We start from the raw sequence: 14,018 nt of genomic DNA, 5'->3' as shown, positions 1-14,018 counted from the left end.
AAAACATTACTTGGGCAGTTTCCAGGAGGCTGACCGTTTTCCACCTCAGATAGGAGAGGAATTGGGGGACAGAGACCTGCAGGTGTAATTCCCGTAGGTGCCGTTTCATAGGGACCAAAGTTTGTCACCACGGGGGAGAACATGGCCATGCCTTCCCGAGGGACTAGCCCCTTTCTCTGCCCCAATCTAGAGACTATGAGGACCAGAAATAGCACAAATGTGTGGTGTGTGCATGCGTGCGTGTGTGTGTGTCCTTGAAAGAGTTTAGACTTTGGAATCAGACATATTTAGATTTGAATCTTCACTCTTCTGCTTTCTAAATTTCAGTGAATGATAAACTCAATATTTATAAGCCTGTTTCCTCGTCTGAAAAATAAGGATAATAATATTTACCTTTTGGGCCTACTGTGAGAATCTAAGAATAATTATAGGCACTTAATAGATAGCGGCTATTTTATAGCAATCTCGGAAAAAGACGCGTTTGGCCTTTGTATCACCTTGTAAAACGTAACGGTCTTTAAACAGACGCTCTACAACGTAGCACGGGCCGCCTCCTGAGCTACCTGGGAAGTGTGCTTTTCCACGTCCGCACGATGTGAGAGCGCCCACTGCAGAGCTGTCGTGAGGAACAAGCGCTTGCAGGGCCTGCTGCGTAGTAGGGACTCCATCCGTGAAAGAGATTCTTACGGACGCCCTAGCTCTTTAAGACCGCACTCCTTGCACATTCCTCAAAATCGGGACATAGAAGAGCTTCCTTCTCTGCTAAATAGCCAGTGGTCCAGAGCAACTGACTTCCTCTCTTTGACCTCAGGGAATGGTGTCAGCCGAGAGGCCGTCTAGCCTGATGATTCAGGGTGTGGATGCTGGAACCCCGCCACTTCCTAGCTGTTAGCGGAAGATGTGCTATTACGATAAGATGACTCCCTAGGGTTCTTCCAGTCTTGGGATTCTGTGTTCTTGACCCTTTGGGACCCCTTTGGGTAGGAGAGGGGGAAGGAAAGAGGAAAAGCCAGGAGAGCAGGGGTTTTAGAGTTTCCGAAGACTCCCTTCCTCTCCAGCTATCTTGCGCTAGAATTTCTAGGTTTTCTGGACAGAAAGAACTGAGCTCTCTCTTCACAGTGAGAGAGGATGGGCAACAGATGCATGGCCAAGGAGAGTGACTGGGATCCTCTTATTAGGTTGCTAAGGATTTGGAAGAGCTGAGTGGGTTTTGAAAGACATTATAAAGCTAAGGAAGATGCCTCCCTGAGCTGTGGAGGTGGGTGCCCTGGCGTCAGCCCAGCCAGGACCTGTGCCTGCGCCATGGGAGAAGCGCATACAGCCTTCAGGACACAGACGGCCTTGGGGCGTCTCTTCGGGCACCTGCAAAACTGCCAGGTGGTGAGAGCTGAAAAGAAACAGTCTGCTGTTTCAGGGGAGATAAGCGTGGTGGGCTCGGAGAGAATCCTGTGGTTTGTGAGAAGGCCCAGCACCCTCCACATGGCTCTGGAGTGCACTGCTGAATACTATCAACACTGGCACGGCCTTGTGTCTCAGGCCTGTTAGATGCTTCTCCGAGCAGTCAGGGACTGAGTGTTTCTGGTGGGTCAGGGACCTGGAGGAGGCAGCCTGTGGGTGGGGCAGGCTGTGTAGCCCCTGGACACAGCATATGCACGGGCTTATGGGGCTCTGTGGCCATCATCCCAGGGATGGGCTTTGTCAGCCTGTGGGTAACACTGAGCCTTGTGAGGATGGGCAAATGGGATGAGCCCTCTCTATGCTTACAGGCCCAGGGAGCAGCACAAAGTGGAGGAGGGTGTGACACGTGATACCCTGAGAGCAGCCAAACCGCAACTCCATCCACCTTGCTCAAAACCGTGTCAGCTCAGAGCCTCTTGGGAAGAGTCTGTGAGTTTGTGGTAGACATCTAGGTTCACCATGATGTGGCCTGTGTCCGTGCCTCACCCCTTTTCACTGCCAAATAATACTCCACTCTGTGAACACACCACCTCTGATGTATCCGAACATCAGCTGGTGGACGTTTGCGTGTTTCCTCTCTGGGCTATGATGAGTATTGCTGCTGTGAACATTTATGCATACGTTTTTGTGTGGACACGTGTTTTCAGTTCTCTTGGGTATGTACCCAGGAGTGAACTGCTGGGTCACATGGGAACTCTATGTTTAACATTTTGAGGAATTGCCAAACTGTTTTCCAAAGCCGCTGAACCATTTCACAGTCCCACCAGCAAGATGTGAGGCCTCTAACTTCTCCACATCCTTGTCAGCACTTGTTATTGTCTGGCTTTTTTATTTTAACCATCATAGTGGGGGTGAAATCGTATCTCATCGTGGGTGTGATTTGCATTTCTCTACTGACCAATGACTTGAGCATCTTTTCATGTGCTTTTTGGCCATTTCTATATAGTCTTTGGAGACATGTCTATTTAAACCCTTTACTTATTTATACATTGTGTCTTTCTATTGCTGGGCTGTAAGGGTTCTTTTTGTATTCCGGATACTAATACCTTATCAGATATATGAGTTGCAAACATTTTCTCCCATTTCTGGGTTGTCTTTTTGCTTTCTTGGAGCACAAAACTTTTCAGTTTTTATGAAGTCTAATTTATCTATTTTTTCAGCCACTAACTTTTGAGGTGGTGTGTTTCGCAGCACTAGATAACGGGTACCCATTCCCATCTTAAAGATGAGGAGACTAGAGCCCAGAGAGCCTCAGTGACTTACTTAAAGTCACACAGCAAATTGCTGATGGTCGGTCGACTCCAAACCTGGCGCTCTTAAGCAGTATCTATATTGCCATCTTGGACTAAAGTGCTAACCCAATGTTCTGGGTTTAGGCTTGGGTTCCAGTGTCCACATCAAAGTGACGATGATGAAGGGTTATTTGAAGAACATGTAATTCATTGGTTCCTTCATGTGTTCTGGACTGCCCATGCTGATTAATGAAGGTCCTCAAGAAGCAGCTTCCTTAGATCCCATTGTCTTGGCTGCCTTAGAAATGGGCTTATGTGCAATCATGCTTAGGTCATGCTCTTAGCTTTCTTCAGAGGACAGTACAAGAATCAGCTTTATGAAATCTGCTTTGCATCCCAGAGCAAACCTGTTGAGGGCGCTGTCTTCTCTACCATTTGCTACCGGCTCCAGGAAGCTTCGCTGGGAAATCCCTGCCCCATGGAAGTGCCAGGAAAAGCTTGTCTTCCTCTGAGGACCTGGTGTTCTTTTCCTCCTAGAGAACAATAACAATCCTTGTTTCCTTTTTCAATGTGGCTGCCGGGAAGCTCAGAGTAACACATTGCCTATCTTTCTTCCAATTTTCTCTTTGATTTGACCTTCCTTTTCCATCCAGTCATTTAGTAGATATCTACTGACAACCTACTACCTGTGAAGACTGAAAGATGAGTTAAAAAGGTAAGATCTTTGAAGCAGAATCCCTGCTGCTCCTGCCCGTATTCCCCTGGGGCCGGCTCCTTAAAATGCAGGCCAGGCTGACGTCCAATTGCCTGAGGGCTTTCTCTGACTGCTGGAGGTGCTGTCCCCAGTCACTCCAAGGAGACAATTAACTCCCCTCCTGTGAGCTGCCCTCAGCCAGTGACTAAAAAAGAGTTGGCATATTAATAATATCCAGCAACCTTGACTAACTGTCTCTCAGTTCCCCAGGGATGAGCTGTAGCTGTCCACAGAGGTAACTGCCTTGGAAACACCTTCCACGGGCTGCTCCATGTTTCCGGTCCCCTCCCAGTGCCCCCTGGCTTCACCTGAACAACAAGTCCCTGGGTCTACTTTGGGGGAGTCCAAACTAAGACCATCTCTGATGTCATGGAGTTTAGAGCCCATTAAACAGACAACCAAAGCATTATTCACACCTGTAATGAGAGCTCTGCAGAGGCGCTCAGGGTGTGGGGCCTGGCCCACAGCTGAGGGCTGAGGGTGGAAAGAGGGCATGTGAGTGGGGAACCACCTTCCTGGCAGACATCACAGCCTCTGCTAAGGCCCGGAGGTGGGAAGGGGCTTGGCGTGTACCGGGAACTGAAGGAAAGGCAACGTATTCCAGGTGCGTGGGTCGATGCTCAACCACTGAGCCACGCCGGCTGGGCAAAAGATACTGCATTCTGAAGTGTAATCCCACTTATCTTGAATAAACATTATATTCATAGCAACTTTCTATTTTATCATGTATCTTCCAGTTCTTTGAGGGAATAAGGTAGGTAGGTAGGTAAATAAACAAGATAGCAACAGGTGAGCAGTCCACACCAGGGCCCTTGTCCGGTCACCGCCTCTCCAGGCTCCGGGTTCTCTCTGCTAGGTGGGGGTGCACAGCCCTCCCCCTCTACCTGGGCCACAGCTTTGCTGAGGGAATCAATCAGGCAGCCACATGTGACCAGGTACTCATGGAAAGGCCCCAAGGAGAAACATGTTCTCATCATTAAATAATGGGGCTAGCTACTTTCTCTGTCCTCCAACCAGGTATTTGGTGCATATTTCCTATCTCAGTTTGTACACACACACACACACACACACACACACACACACACACACGTGTCCAAAAGCCCCATCCCACCTCAGGCCCTCAGGCGTCCATTTTCCGAGTGGCAGCAGGGGAGAGGAAAGATCTAGGGCTTGGAATCAAATCAACCTGGCTTCAAATCCTATTTACTCCCCCAAGTTGGCCAACACAAGGATGCTGCTGCGCCTCTGCAGCCCAGGGGTGCTGCCTGGATCTCCTGGCCCAAGAGAGCTGCTCAGGAAATGTGAGCTTTGTACCGTCACTGTCCAGCATCACGGGAGTCGGGCCCGTGTTACACACAGATGCATGATGCCCTCCCTTCATGCGGCTCCAGGACCCCCGTGAACTCAGAAAATGCATTTGGATGGTGAGTCGAAGAGAGTGAGTCACAGCATTGTGCCAGATGGCCTGGCGGTGGCACAAATACCCCCACCTTCCCATTGCCAGGCCAGGGTTTTCTGCCAGGTTGTCTAAAGCTATTTTTGAGGTTACTGGTCCCCAGCTCCTACCGGATAAACAGTCCCTCACTCAGGAAGCTTCCATATCTCAGTTCTGAGCTCATTCATGCATCGGCCTGGCTGCTTTTCTGTATCCCCTAGTGTACCCCAAGATCCTTCGGGTTGGGGCTGAGTCTTGCTGACCTTCTTACCTTTCATAACTGCTAAATAAATATTTATTTAGTGAATGAAAAGAGACACCATTCTTGCTCTCAAGGAGTGTACAGGCTGGTTGTCAATATAAACAGAAGGATAATACCATACAGCCAATGTCTTACCTTCCGAGGAAATGTTCAGCCCATCTAATCTGTAATAGATGGACTCATCTTGAAAATACCAATTTCCACTCCAGGCCTGGGGGTAGAAGGGCTGGGACACAGCCTGGAGATGATCCCTTGCAGGGGTGGGGAATCTTTTTTCTGCCAAGGGCCATTTGGATATTTACAACATCATTCACCATACAAAATTATCAACTTAAAAATTAGCCTGCTAGCCCGGTGGGACCGTCCCATGGACTGAGAGGTCCTGGTTGGATTCCTGGTCAGGGCACATGCCTAGGTTTCTGGCTCAATCCCCAGTGGGGGGTGTGCAGGAGGCAGCCGATCGATGTTTCTCACATCAATGTTTTTATCTCTTTCTCCCTTCTTCTCTCCCGTTAAAAAAAATAAAGAATCAATAAAAACATTTAAAAAAATTAGCCTGCTATATTTGGTCAGGCTAATTTGGTGAGGCGTGTGATGTTAGCTGGGTGATTTCCTGGCCTCACATGGCCCGTTCCCCACCCCTGCTAGAGGGATGGACAAAGGAGCCCATGGATGAGAGAGAGTGTGGGGAGGGCTGGAGCTGCACTTGAGGCTGATGCTGCCAGCCTGTCCTTCTCCACAGTGGAGACAAGTCATGTCAGGGGCACACAGCCCCCTTCTTTGTGGGGTACCCTGACGTCTCACAGCCTCCTTCTGAAGGGTCTCCGGGCATCCTTGCTTTGATGCTGGCCCCCTGGAAACAGGACCTGGGTGTGAGCAGTTTATAAAAATTTCCAGATAGCTCCAATGTGCCCCCAAGTTTGTGATTATTTGACAGTCTCCCAGGGACAGGAAATAACTGATCAGAGAAAGGATGATGCTGTGATGTCCACAGCTGCCCGCCCCAACTTCCCTCCATCTTTCTAACTCACGCCTAGGGCCTACGCCCAGGGACATGATGAGGGCAACTTCTGTTTGGACTTGAAGGCTGGGTGCAAACTCATCCACATTTTGTCTCATTTCAGCTATAATCTCATGCAAGGGTGATACCTCCCTTTCACAGCTGAGAAAACAGGCTCAGAGAGGTTGAATGATTACACAAGGTCGCGTAGTAAGAGGTGGCCAGGATTCAACCCCAGGCCCACTGTTCCACGTGACTTTGATTTAGTCACAACTGTGAGCATATAGACCAGGACAGTGACATGGCCCAACCATAAACCCAAGTTATGAGTTGGTGGCAGCAGGTAGCACATAGCCCGCTCTAGCTGAGCTGACATTTATGTCTAAGTACAGAACCCCCGGCAATGAGGGGGACTATCTTCCTCTGTGCTTCTCTTTTCTATTTTCCAATCCCAGTACTACTTCCTCCATGGAACTTTCCAGAACTCTACCACCTCTCCACTCACTTTCTGTAGCAGTGGTTCCCCAAACCGCCCTGCATCAGCTTTTAACTTGTAACTATGGAGAGACTCTAGTGACTGGGTCCAAACACCTACACTTTGAACAAGCAGTGTTGAATCTAACACACACAGTTCTGGGAACCACTGGTGCAGCCCCTTGCTGCTCAAAAGAATGTCTGTGGACTAGCAGTGCCGGTACCAACCCGGAGCTAGATGGAGCTGCAGCACCTTGGGCCACACCCCTGGCCTGTCAAATTAGACTCTGTGCTCAACAAGCCTTGGTGATCTGCATACACATCTCAGTTTGAGAAGCATGGCTCTGGCCAACCTGTTCGGCATAGGAGTGTCCTAGATCAGAGCAGCCTCACCAGGAACTCAGAAATCAAATCCTCAGACCCCACCCTAGACCCACGGAGTCGGAAACTAGGGGCGGAGGCCCAGAACGGGTGTTTCCACAAAGCCCACGGGTTCTGGTGCACGCTCAAGTGTGAGAGCCACTGCCTGAGGAGAGACTGCAAAGCACTTTCTCAGTCGGGAGCCTCTTGATCCTGGACAATTGCCCTATGCTGGATGCCAGGATGATCAAAGGAGAGCTCAGCCTGGAGGAGTGTTGAAAGCTGTCGATGCCAGGAGGCTGCACGGGCAAGGCTTGTTGTCCCACCCCGCTGTTGACAGCAGCATTGAAGGGTGGAGTCAATCTTAGTCCTCAGCCCAGGGCTCCATCATGGACCCCTCTTTTTATTTCATCTATGTATTCATTCGCGTTCATGCCTGCCCCTGCCCAGGACCCTCCCTTCCCACAGCACAAGCATTCCGTTGTTTCGCTGTGCCTATGACAAAATGCCCAAGTGGTTCCAACTCCTCACTGCCACCACGGATGCTGTGATAAACATCCTCTTCCGTGTCTCCCCATGGACCGGTCGGTGTGAATACTCCCCATTTTACACACAAAAACTTGAAATGCCTCCCGCCCGTGTGACTTGCCCAGAAAGGACAGCATGGAGGTGAAGAGCATGACTTTGGTGTCAGACGCACCTGGTCAAATAACCTGGCCCCAGTCCCTCCACTTTCTGTGCCTCAGATTTCTCATCCATAAAACAGAGGTGCTGTTACCTACCTTATAGGTTTGTCATGAAGATTAAACAAATGAACACCATTTAGCAGAATCTCTAGCACATAGTATGTTTTTAAATAATTTTTTTTCTTTATTTATTTTAGAGAGAGAGAGATAGAAACATGGATGAGAGAGAACACCTATTGGCATGCCCCCTACTGGGGATTGGCCCATAACCTGGGCATGTGCCCTGACCAGGAATCGAACCGGCGACCTCCTGGTGCATGGGTCGATGCTCAACCACGGAGCCACACTGGCCAGGCACACATAGTATGTGTTTAATAAACGTTTGCTATAGTTTTACCTCTCTTTCCAGAGGCTACCTTTGGATCTTTTATGCTGTTTCTTTTCTGTTTTGGTCTTGCATTATTGGTAACTCTCCTCGTGCCCCCTTTTCAAACTGACCTCCAACAGTGACCCTACAGGTACTTAGAAAAGGCCTGTGGCCCGGGCAGGCGAAGTGAGCAGAGGCCAGGGCTGGTATGAGGGTTTGGTGTGGAACCAGGGCCAGTGCAGCTCCTCCGGGTTGGGAACCAGGATGGGCTTGCAAGAAGCTCGAGGTGGGTAGTGGTGTGAGGCCAGAGCTGCGGGATGTCGAGGGTTCTGGTTCTGGTGAGAAAGCAACAGTGCAGGACCTGCAGGTAGGACGTGCTTAGAACATGGCTGTTCTTTTATGGGTTCTGTTTTGGTCTAGTTTTATTTATTTATTTATTTTTTTATCCTCACCCGAGGACATTTTTCCATTTTTTGTACAGACAGAGTGGGAGGGAGAGAGAGGAAGAGAGAGTGAGAAACATCGATGTGAAAGGGACACATCGAGTGGCTGCCACCCACACGACCAACCAGGGCCGGGGACAAACTGCAGCCAAGGTACATGCCCTTAGCGGGAACCGAACCCGGGTCTCTCCGGACCGCAGGTGGGTGCTCTAACCGCTGAGCCAAACTGTTTTGGTCAGGGCTGTTTTGGTCTAGTTTTAAAGAAGTGGAAGGAGGAGAGTCCTGTCACCCTGGGGGGAGGGTGTGTGCGTGTGTGGGGGGGTGTTATTGTCTCACTGAACAGAGAATCCCTTCTGTACCCTAGAGGGTTGCTGGGAAGAGGAGGCTCCAGTGCTGAAGTGCAAATGGGACAAGGGAGTCTGAGGGCCCAGGTTTGGGCAGTACAGGCTGCATGGACCAGCTGCAGCCAGCAGAGGGCGCCTCACACCTCCAGACAGAGCTGGGGGCAGTCCTGTGAGAATGCTGGAAAGCTGAGGGTGAGGAAACCAACCCTCCTGGTTTGCCTGGGACCTGTAGGGGCTTTCAGTGCTAAAATAAGGAAAGTCCCAGGCAAACTGAGACAAACTGGTTACCCTGGCTTGAAGGGGCAACCATTAAAGTGGTGCGCACACACATATGCACACATACATATGTGCACATCACACACAACACAAAATGTACCCATACTCGCACCACACACATGCAAAGCACACACCCATGCACTTCGTGCCACCAGCATGACACACACACACTTATACACATGCACATGCTTCAACTTCGCCCACACTTGAGCCATACACACAACATATCCGTGCACTTTACATCACATGCATAACAGACACGGCACATTTGCACTTGTACCATCACACCATACATTTATAACACATTCATGCAGCAGATGCAATGCACACATTTGCATAGTACACACATGAACACATTATACACTTGCTAATGGTCAAAACACAATCAACATGCACACACGTACCACAAAAACATATGCAAAACAAACATCACAGGCAACACACAGTGCATACACATACATGATACATGTACACATCACATCACATGCACAACACACAATATATATATGCACCATACACATTGCAATGCATACCGACACACAGGAACACTAACACACCTATAACACACATACACACATGACAGTATACTATACAACTCATACCTGTGCACATCACACCATATACACAACATACATAGGCACCACATAATGTGCTACTCACATGTACTATATACAATCCATATGTACAACAGCCATTCAATACACACACAACCCAATGCACACACAACACACACACACAAACATATACACAATGCACCCACAGATATGCATGTGCACAGCACACATGCACAATACAATACACACAGTCACACACACGCATACACCTTTGGTATAAAGAGACCTCTTGTTTGAGGCAATGTTTCTTTTTGACAAAATGAAGATACTCATTCTTACTCTAGGCCAGTGAAAAAACTGTATGAAAAAAAATTGAAAACTGTATCTACTCATTCAGCAATCATTTCTTTACTGATTGCTGCCCCTGTGGGCTCACTGCACGGCAGGGGAAGCGAGCACTGGACAAACCAACACATTGAGGACCATTCAGATTTGGTGGTAACGAGTGTTACGAGTTAACACCCCAGAGAGCACAAAACTGCAAGGGGGTGGGCCTGGCTGGGTCTGGGAGTTTCCTAAAAAGAGCTTTTAAAGCCAAGACCTGAAGTCAGAACAGCAGGGTTGGGATGAGGGGGGTGTGAGGGAGGCACACAATGTAAGGAGGCGTCTCTCCCATGGGCTGTCCTGCGTTTGCACAACCCTGAGAGTGAGCGACCGAGTGGCCGGCAGAGAGGGACCCCAGGAAGGATCCGAGGAATATGTGGTTCGGCTCCCAACTGCTGCTCTACATGGGTCCTCTCACCCAGAGGGTTGGAGGTTGCACTTGCTTCCCAGGAAACTCTCTGGGCTCTGGGAAGAGCTGTGGCGTATAGGGATGGGACCTCGATCACCCACACCAACCAGCTGCATTGCTCCGGGTGCTGGTAACCAGGCCCGCATCTCGGCAGCCAGTCATGTGATGGTGGAAAATAGGGGGAGAAGGGCAAGAGTGTACAGGATGAGCCCGTCATCTCCCTGGGCACAGCCTGCATGTCATCACACGTCCCAGCTTGCTCCTGGGAGTGGGGTCACCCTGCCAGGTTAGACTGCATCAGTGCAGTGGTCCAGCTCCTGGGCACTGGAACTGTCCCTTTAGTCTAGTGGACTAAGGAGGGTGGCATAGAATGGTGGTTCAGGCACACTGGAGCTTCTGCCTAGATTTAAGTCCCTGCTTTGGCACCTGCTAGCTGTGTGACTGTGGGGAAGCCTCTTGGCCTCTCTGTGCCTTATTTTCATTTCTGTAACATAGACATAATGGTAATACTAGCACCCATCCAACAGAATTGTAAGAACCTTGTACGTTAAGACATGAAAAGTTCTTAGATTAAAGCACATGGCAAGACCACATCAATGCTAGCTGCAGTTGTTATTTTGATCCAAAATAAAAGCAAACACTAAGAACAGCCATGATATCAAAAGGCACTGGGGTCACAGTATCGGAGCTGGACGGTGCCTTGGAGAACATCTGCCCCGAGTGCCCTGTGTGCGATACAGATAAAGCTGTTTGACCTGATGATCCAGAGACAGAAGGACCAGAACCCAGGATGGGGAAGAGACGGAACAAGTATGAGCTGCTCTGTTTCTGTTCTCCAGGACAGTGGTTCTCACCCGGAGGGCTGATGAGAAACAGATCACGGGACCCACCCAGGTTTCTGACTCAGTGGGTCTGGGCAGGGTCTGAGCCTGCATTTCTAGCAGGTTTCCAGGTGAGGCTGCTGCTGGTGGTCCAGCGGCCACACCTTGAGAAGCGTTGCCCTAGGGACAGTGGAGGCAGCGTGCAGAAAGCTTGCACCCCGCCTTTGGTGATAGCACCCCAGTACGGGGGCGGTGGGGAGGGGAAGGGGAGGCAGGGGCCTTACTTACAGCGGATGCCGTACCTCGGGCAGCGCCCTCTGCAGGGGGATGCGGGCGCTGAGCGTCTCCTCCAGGCTCAGCGGGGTCAGCTCATCTTCTTCAGATACCTCCTCGTCCTCCTCCTCCGCCCCCCAGTCCTTCTCTATGGTCTCCTGGTCCAGCCTCCTGCTTGGCTGCTTGATCAACCGGTAGCTGCCACCTCTCCTGCCCTGGCTCTGGTTCCTTCTGACCCTGGGTGAAGCCACGGCCATCAGGAGCTGATCCTCCCGCAGCGAGATAAAGGGCGGCAGGCCCTCCAAAGGACCGTACTCTTGGTCCTCATCCTCGGACTCCAGTACCCATTCCTGGGATTCCCCAAAGTCCAGGCGGTACCCCGCTGCAGGGCTGTGCTGGGCGGCCTGGGCTGTGCCAGCCTGGCGCAGGGCATGCGGGGGAGGGTGCAGCACGGCCACCATCAGCAGCCCGCACCCCAGCATCAGGAAGAGCAGCAGGAACTGCAGTCGGCATGGTCCATGCCTGCACCGCTTCCTTAGAAGCATGTTGCTGGAACTTGCCAAATGCAACAGGTCATGTTCGAGTTTGCTTTCTCCTCCTGCTCCAGCTTCTTCCAAGCTTGCCGCAGAACCTGGGTTCCTGGTTCCACCTGGAAGTTTTGTGACGGTCACTTAACCTGCTCCTTTGATCCCATCTGACATTTGCCAACAGCGTGTGCAAGGCCAGCTTCCACTTACAACCAGAAAGCCAGAGGACCCAAGTCCCACCCCAGGTCCTCTCTGAGTGGATTTCTTTAATTGCCTTCGGAAAGCCCATTCACGGGGTCTTCAAATTAAATTGTTTGCCCCCCTTTCCCCCCTTTGTCTCCTTGGGAAAAAACAATTATTCCATTCTGTTCAGGTGTTTAGTCCCATGTGTTTCGTTTCCCCCCTTGCATGAGTGGTCAGGTTGCTATGCGATGTCTGGGGGGAGCTGGTGGCTCCTCAGTCCAGCAGAGCTGACAGCCGTCGTCCTTTGGACGCTTCAAGTCAGGTCAGATCAACAGATGAGAAGCCGGCAGGCAGTGCCTGATTTCCTTTCACACATAGCTCCGCGCTCAGCCGAGCCCTCTGCCAGACAGCCCGAGCCCGGCGTGCGCCTCGCTCCTGGTCCTAATGCCCTCACTGTTCCCAGGCTTTGCACAACCCCGTGGAGCACAGCTCCAGAGGAAAATAACAGTCATCACTGCTGGGACCAAACCCAAACAGAAATATGCCAGGGGTTCAGATTTGAATCTTCTTCCTAGGAAGACTTCTTGCCCTACCCAAAGGGGCAGGAAGGAGTACTCCTGATTTCAGAAAGGCAGTACATATGGCGTAGATGCAAGGAGCTAGCTGTCTATTTGCACCCTCAGCCTCCCATAGGTGATCTGTCAAGTCAGGTCAGACTCTTCCTCCCTTTCTGAAGACCACTATCCTTGTCCTGAAAATGAGTAAAGCGGGGGGCCGGGGCGGGGGGGGGGTGCTTATGTAAGCCTCTCCTGCCCACAGAGCATCTGAATGCCTATGTGCTGAGCACGGAGGGCCAGAGCTGCTGCAAGAGGAATGGCCTGCTCCTTCATTGTAAAACCTCATTCAACCAACAGATACTGAGGAGCACCCATCTCGTGCTCCAACTATTCTGGGGACTAGGAGTACAGCAATGCACAGAACAGACCAAAGCCTGTGCCTCATGGCGCTTACATTCTAGTGAGAGAGACAGACAGATAATTCATTAAAACAGACAGTGGGTCAGGCGGTGATAGGAGCTAAGGAAAACACGGATGGGGGAAAGAGCCTAGAGATCATGGACGAGGGGTTGACATTTGACACTAAGTGGTGAGGGAAGGTTTCACAAAAGAGTTAGCGTTTGTGTAAGGAGGAGGGCTAGGCAGCTACCTGGGGACGAGCATTTTGGGCAGAGAGAATAACACATTCGAAGGTACTGAGGAGTGTGCCTGGCCTGTGTGAGGACCAGCAGGCGCAGCGTGGCTGGAACAGGGTGCAGCATGATGGGGACCAGAATGCGAGATAGAGGAGTGAGAGCTAAGGGGAGGGAACATTGTAGGGACGTGGCTTTGCCTCTGAGTGAGATGGGAGGTTGTGAGCAGAGGACAGACACGATCGGCTTGGATTTCACCTGGATGGCTCTGCTGCTGTGCGGAGATTAGACGGTGGGGGAGAAAAAGGCTGAAGCAGGGGGGCCAGCTAAGGCACTTTGCCATGAGAATGATCAGAGCGTGGTCCAAAGTGGCATCAGTGCAGGTGATGAGACGTGATCAGCATCTGGACATATTGTAAGGAAGAACACGGAGGACTGGCTGATGAGTTGATATCCAGTGTGAGAGAAAAGTAAGCGTCAAGGATGATTTCAAGTTTTTGGTCTGAGTCGTTGGAAGAATAGAGTTGCCATCAACTGAGACAGGGAGGCCAGGAGCAGGCGGGAGCAAACAGCAGTGGCTCCGTGTG

The 14,018-nt window shown here is 50.7% G+C and overlaps 1 protein-coding gene across 1 annotated transcript in view; it reads right to left on the bottom strand.

Moving 5' to 3' along the window:
• Positions 1-12,581, bottom strand: part of GALNT15 (polypeptide N-acetylgalactosaminyltransferase 15) — a 39,858-nt gene extending 27,277 nt beyond the window's left edge. The window contains exon 1 of the mRNA XM_036266809.1: positions 11,548-12,581. Within this exon, the coding sequence (XP_036122702.1) occupies positions 11,548-12,077 (530 nt within the window). The 5' untranslated portion in view covers positions 12,078-12,581. The remainder of the gene's footprint in view (positions 1-11,547) is intronic.
• Between the last annotated feature and the right edge of the window lie 1,437 nt (positions 12,582-14,018).

Source organism: Molossus molossus, unplaced genomic scaffold (assembly GCF_014108415.1).
Source record: "Molossus molossus isolate mMolMol1 unplaced genomic scaffold, mMolMol1.p scaffold_m16_p_18, whole genome shotgun sequence".
Lineage (NCBI taxonomy): Eukaryota > Metazoa > Chordata > Mammalia > Chiroptera > Molossidae > Molossus > Molossus molossus.
Note: the sequence above shows the minus strand (reverse complement) of the source record. Positions and strands in the feature narration are given on the sequence as shown.